This window comes from Bubalus bubalis, chromosome 12, assembly GCF_019923935.1.
Source record: "Bubalus bubalis isolate 160015118507 breed Murrah chromosome 12, NDDB_SH_1, whole genome shotgun sequence".
NCBI lineage: Eukaryota > Metazoa > Chordata > Mammalia > Artiodactyla > Bovidae > Bubalus > Bubalus bubalis.
This window is the reverse complement of record NC_059168.1, coordinates 98,236,645-98,242,534: the sequence shown is the minus strand read 5'-3', so window position 1 is coordinate 98,242,534 and position 5,890 is coordinate 98,236,645. Positions and strand designations below refer to the sequence as shown.

At 54.5% G+C, this 5,890-nt stretch overlaps 1 protein-coding gene across 1 annotated transcript; it reads right to left on the bottom strand.

Annotated features, from left to right (window-relative positions):
- Nucleotides 1-64: 64 nt before the first annotated feature.
- On the bottom strand, nucleotides 65-4,834 carry BBLN (bublin coiled coil protein). Its single transcript, XM_006065402.3, has 2 exons — nucleotides 4,616-4,834; nucleotides 65-544 (listed from the first exon to the last, which is right to left on the bottom strand). Exons 1-2 carry the CDS (start codon nucleotides 4,692-4,694, stop codon nucleotides 372-374), a joined length of 252 nt encoding a protein of 83 aa, XP_006065464.1. The 5' UTR covers nucleotides 4,695-4,834; the 3' UTR covers nucleotides 65-371.
- Nucleotides 4,835-5,890: the final 1,056 nt, after the last annotated feature.

Sequence of the window (5,890 nt, the reverse complement as noted above, 5' to 3'; positions counted from 1 at the left end):
CCCTGTCATCTCTGGCAGCCACTGGGGTGCTCATCCCAGGATACAGAAGAGAGAGGAGGCGCAGTTGTGTTGGAGACCCGTTTAATGTGGACACTCATGGCCTGGGCAGAGTGGGGAGTGTCCAGGAGTTGGACAGGCAGGCATGGTGGGTGAGCCACTGGCCCACACCTGGCTCCAGGAGGGGATGCTGGGAGGTGGGGGCTGGCCTAGGCACACCAAAGGAAGTACCAGAAAGGTGGCCTAGGCAGGCAGAACCCCCAGGAGATCTGTCGGCCAGCCCTTGAGAAAGTATCTAAGCCAGGTGGTGAGTGTTCAGGCCAGAGCCCAGCCCAGCAAGGCAGGGCTGGGGCCTGGCGGGGGGCTCCCAGAGCCTAGGGGCTGGCATCGCTGGGGGTCTCCCCAAGCTGCTGCTGGAACTCAAGGCGTGTCTGCCGGTTGGATTCAAGCAGTTCTTGGAGGCGGGCATGGAGGTGGTCATTTTTCTCCTCCAGGTGGTCCAGACAGGAGTTGATCTGGTCCAACATGGAGTTGATGGCAGCGTATTCTGGAAGAAAGGGGAAAGACAGTCAAGGTCCCATATTTCCTCAGGGCTCCCAGGCACCCTCCCCACCACCACTGTGTGCCAGCCTGTCTCTAAAAGGGCTTCGGGCAAGTCCCTACTCCTTGAGCCTCACTGTCACCATCTGGAAAATGGGTGTATATCAAAAGAAGAAAGGCATTGGAGAAATAGCTTAGTGTGCCATCTTTTTCTAGGGTTAGAGTGGTCATAGGGAGGTCAGGCAGACAGTGTCCAGCCTGGGAAGTCCTGCCAGATGCCGAGTCTCTCTACTTCCTGCATCAACTGCCTAGAGGCCAGAGCCCATGCGCCTGAGTCGGGCAATCCAGGTTTCTGTCCTCAGGCAGACCCTGCTCTCTAGCCCTGCTTGGCTCCCCTGCCCTCAGAAGAGGGCTCCTGGCAGACTCCCAGGCCCTGCTCCCTTCTCTCACACCTGCCTTTGCCCACCTCAGGCCCCTTGAACCTGCTGTGGCCTCTGCCTGGAGTGTGCTGTGTCCTCCTCTGTCTTCCTTCCCTCCTCTTCTCCTGGAGGAGCCCCACCCATCCTTCAAGTGTCAGCGTGGATGTGACCCCAGCCTGGGTCAGGCCTCTATTCCTGACCCCTTGCTCTCACAGCTCCATGGCCTTCACCTCCAGCTCGACTGCTGTGATCAGGTGCCGGTCTGTCTCCCCCAGCCTGTAGTGAGAGCTCCGCGAGAGGGGGGCTTGTTTCCACCGCCGTCCCCCAGTGCCCTCACTGTCACACGGTGAGCGTTTGTTGAATGAATGGATGAATGAGTGGAGCCTGACTTTCCAGCCTTCTGCCTTTTCTCAACTGACCCTGCCACTCTGAATGCTTCAACCACAACAGCCATTCAAGGACCAGTTCCAAAAGCCTCTTCTTCCAAGAAGCCTTCCCTGGGCTCCATCAGAAACCATCACTCTCTCCTCCACTGACACATCTGATCTGCCTCTCTCAGCAACACAGTGTCTCTTAGGAGCCAAGGTCTGGGCCTGTGCCCACTGCGGGACCCAGTTCTGAGCCAGCCCATGACTCAGATACACCCAGATGCCAGCTTGGGACAAAGGGGAAGTGGCTGGCGGTGTGTGGGAATGGCCAGCGTCAGAAAAGAGCGTCTGGGATAAGGGTGCAAAGGTGTCTGCCTTCTGGGGGAAGGGTACCCATTGCTCAGAGTTGTCCTAACTCACAGAGGACAGAGTCCTGGAAAGCCTCTGTTGGATCTTAGAGTCCAACTCCCTTGTGGTACAAATGGGGAAACTGAGGTCCAAGAAGGAAGAGACCTGCCTAGGGTCCTGCAGCTGGTTGGTGGTGCTAGCGGAGCAGGGGCCCTTGGGTTTCAGTCCCAGTTCCTCTCCATCCCAGCAAGTTACTGCACTTTTCTGGGAAAAGGGGACAAAGTGGGTTATTGTGAGACATCAAATACATATATCAAGAACTCAGGGTCTGGCCACAGCAAGCACTTAGTAGATGGTCACTATTAGCAACATTTCATATTCTGGTTAAGAGACCCAAGTGGAGAGGAGGCTGGGGAGGTGGGTGTCTCCACTCCTGGGGCTGGGCTTTGTCTGAGTCAAGTGTCAAGGGTACCTCTCAGTTCCAAGTCTTTGCCTTCCGTTGAGGACACCCTCCTCCTCTATGTCCTAAATCCTGTCAATCTGCCAACTTCCACTCAACATGACTCCCGGGAGGTCCTTCCCGATGCCCCATCACAGCTCCCAGCACCTCACCTGGCTGCTCTTCACCAGCAGTGGCCGGGGGGAACCTGGCAGCCCACAGCTTACCCCATTCACTCTACCTCTTTATTAATAAAAATGTAGATCTTGAGTGAGGAAGTGTTCTAAAACTATTGTGGTCTTGATGGATGCCGGGAGCCGGCATATTGCATATTGAGTGCATATTGAATATTGAGTGCAGCACTTTCCACAACATCATCTTTCAGGATCTGGAATAGCTCAACTGGAATTCTATCACTGCCCGGAGCCAGCGTGAGGAACTCCGCCCATGACAAAGGTCATGAGGAAGGAGGCTCGGCATACGCAAAGGCGGGATCGAGCCTCAGGAGTCCCCCTGGAAATTCTCGAGCATCTACCCCCCAAACCAGAGTCTACCTACTTTCTGCTTTGTGCTTTCACCTACACCTCTGACTTTACAGGGGGCTGTCCCCCACTACCTCTCTTTGAAAAAAAAAAGAGTTAGCTTACAGCTCCAGTTAATAATTCCTGGGTGTGACAGTGTTTCAACCCACAAACTCCTTTGGAAATCCTCTAGCCTGCCTGAATGGGTTTTTCCGGCCACATGTGATTGTTCAGAGCCTCCCAACTGTGAGAGGCAGGAGATGTTCTAAACTGCCTAAACACAGATTCCTCTGAGTAGTTAAAAGATTGATTAGAAATTGTATTGGTGAAGGGTTTTTCACTTGTTGGGCCAATGTTTGCTGCTAAGTCTCCATACTCCTTACCTACTGTGTCCTTGGCAGTGTATTGATTGATATAATGGGTGTATAGAAATGTAAAATGCAGCTTTGTCCAATGCTTTTTTGGAGGCTGGTGCCTGACTTTGGAATAATCACCTTTAGAGAAAAATAAGTTTCTTAAAATGTTAACAGGCCTCCGGGCCACAAGATGATGTCAATCACCTGAACTTTTGCATATGATAAGTTTGCAGGAAGAAAGCCTGGCTTGCTGCATGACTCTACCCCTTCCCCCATTATCCTCTATGCATAACTTAAGGTATAAAAACTACTTTGGAAAATAAAGTGCGGGCCTTGTTCACTGAAACTTGGTCTCCCCATGTCACTCTCTTTCAAATTCTGGCTGAGTCTCCATCTGGAGCGCGGAACCCACCATGCTTGCTAATTATGCCTGGGCTTCTAAGATCCGACCGGGGAGGCCTCAGTGTCTCCTCTCCTTCGGGAGAACGGAAGGACGCCTGCGGCCTACGTAAGTGGTGCAAACTTCTTGCCTTGAAGTTTTATTGGTCTCCCGCGTAAACCAAGCTACTCAGCCTCTTTTCTCCACTGAATTTTCCTACTGAGCTATCCTCATTCTATTACTCTTTATATCTTTGATGAATAAATAATTAAATAGGTCGCCGACGCCGTCCCCGCTTCGAATACCCTGGATCAGCCGGGGCTGGACCCCGGCAATGGATGGGTGCACAACTCTGTGAATATCCTAAAACCCATTGAATTGTACAATTTAAATGAGTTAATTGTATACTGTGTGAATTACCGCTCAATAAAGCTGGTACCCAAAACAAAGCCAAAAGCAGAGTCTATACTTACCCCGCATTTACTAAGTCCTGACCTCTAAGTTAATACGCTAATCTTTATTACACTAAAGGGACTAACCATTTACAGAACACTTGCATGCTTGGAGCCTACTCTTCATTCGTTTTCTCATTTAATCCTGATACATCTCAATGTGGGGGGACACTAAACCATTCTTATTTTACAGATGGGGAAACTGAGTCTCTAGAAGGTGAGAAGGGAGCCGATCTTTCTCTCTCCCCAGCCTCCTACCTCCACCCCCACCCCTTCCCCCGCGCAGTGCTGTGCAGGCAACAGGATGCTGGGTAAGCAAGTCACATTCGCCAGGGCTCCAGACCACTACCAGCAAAGGTGGCTGGGGATGCTGACTCAGCAGGGCGGCACGCCCACCCAGATAGCCCTCGTGCTAACCCAGGAGGGTCCACGCCCAGCTCAGCGCCCTTAGGAGTCCCCATCTCCACAGGGGCTGAAAGAGGTGGCTGAAGCAGGTCCTAATCCACCCCCTCCCCCAAAGCGAGTGATCCCTGAAGCGGCCTCAGTTTCCTCATCTGTAAAACAGGCTCGGCTAACCACAGATCTCCAGGGCTGCGGTTTCCAGGGGCCAGGTCGCAGGTGCTCGCCCCGAATTTCAGGAAAGCGCCTGCAGCTCCGGACCCTCCCTGGGGCGGGGGATGGGAGGGCTCTGCAGTTTCTTCCCGGCCCCGATTCCCCCTCCCAGAATGACACCCTCGAGAAAGCAAACGTAGCTTCAGCAGCTCCCCCCACGCCACCCTACCCTACTCCGAGTCACCTGCTTCCCCGAAGCCGTCTTCCTCGCCTTCCGCGCCCGCCTCCACCGGCGTGCCCAGGTCCCCGTTGGGGCCCGACATTGCGGGCTCGGGCGCCGCAAGGGCCGCGCGAAGATGGAACGCGGCGACGGTCTCGCGGACAGCCGGCGCGGGGCGGAAGGCGGAGGCGGTGAATGGAACTCCGAGCCGGAAGGGTGGAACGCCGCGGCACAACGCGCCGGGGCGGCCTGGACCCGCCCCCAAGGCGGAGCCCGGAGGCTGGAGCTCCGCCTCCACGGTGCCCTGCCCCTAAAACCCCGCCCCCGGCCGCGCGCAAGGCTCTGCCCCCACAGAGCCCCGCCCACACTCTGCCTCACAGTCGAGCTCCGCCCACTTTGGCCGGTTTCCCCAGGCCCGCCCGTGTCCTGGCGGCCAAGTTGGACCATCCTGGGTGACCCCCAGAGAAACAGGCGGTGGAAGCTCGGCCTTCACCTCGGGCGAGCGACCTGGCACGAAGGCAGGGCAGCTGGGACCCCTACTCTTCCCTAGCTAGCCGCCGCCTCCCCGTGGGCGAAACCTGAGACGCGTTTCTAAGGCCCCAATGTATAGAGCCTATAATTTTTGCAGTAGTCATGTATGGATATGAGAGTTCAACCATAAAGAAGGCTGAGCGCCGAAGAATTGATGCTTTCGAACTGTGGTGTTGGAGAAGACTTGCGAGTCCCTTGGACAGCAAGGAGATCAAACCAGTCACTCCTAAAGGAAATCAACCTTGAATATTCATTGGAAGGACTGATGCTGAAGCCGAAATTCCAATACTTGGGCCACCTGATGCAAAGAGCCGGTTCATTGGAAAATACCCTAATGCTGGGACAGATTGAAAGCAGGAGGAGAAGGGGAAGACAGAAGACGAGATGGTTGGACGGTGTCACCGACTTGATCAATATGAGTTTGAGCAAGCTCCAGGAAATGGTGAAGGACAGGGAAGCCTGGCACACTGCAGTCCATGGGGTTGCAAAGAGTTGGACACGACTGAGCACCTGAACAACAACAACAACAATGTATAGGGACGATATCCATTCACAGCCTCCTTGAGAGTCATGGTCAGCAGAGTACAGCTTGTGGCTGTCAGTCAAGGAAGCCATCGAGATAAGCTCTGCCCAGCTGCCATGATACCTTACCCTTTTTACCAGCTTGGAAAGGGAGCCCTGCCCCAAATCATCCAGCCAGAAATTCTCTCTCCTGAGCTGGCCCCACCGGTGTGATCCTGGCCAAGGACACAGCTGAGTCAGGCTCAT

Coding starts and splice junctions, on each gene's coding strand:
- BBLN (XM_006065402.3), bottom strand. CDS start 4,694: ATGTCGGGCCCCAACGGGGACCTGGGCACGCCGGTGGAGGCGGGCGCG. Junction 545..4,615: donor AGACGGCTTCGGGGAAGCAG/GTGACTCGGAGT, acceptor CCTTTCTTCCAG/AATACGCTGCCATCAACTCC.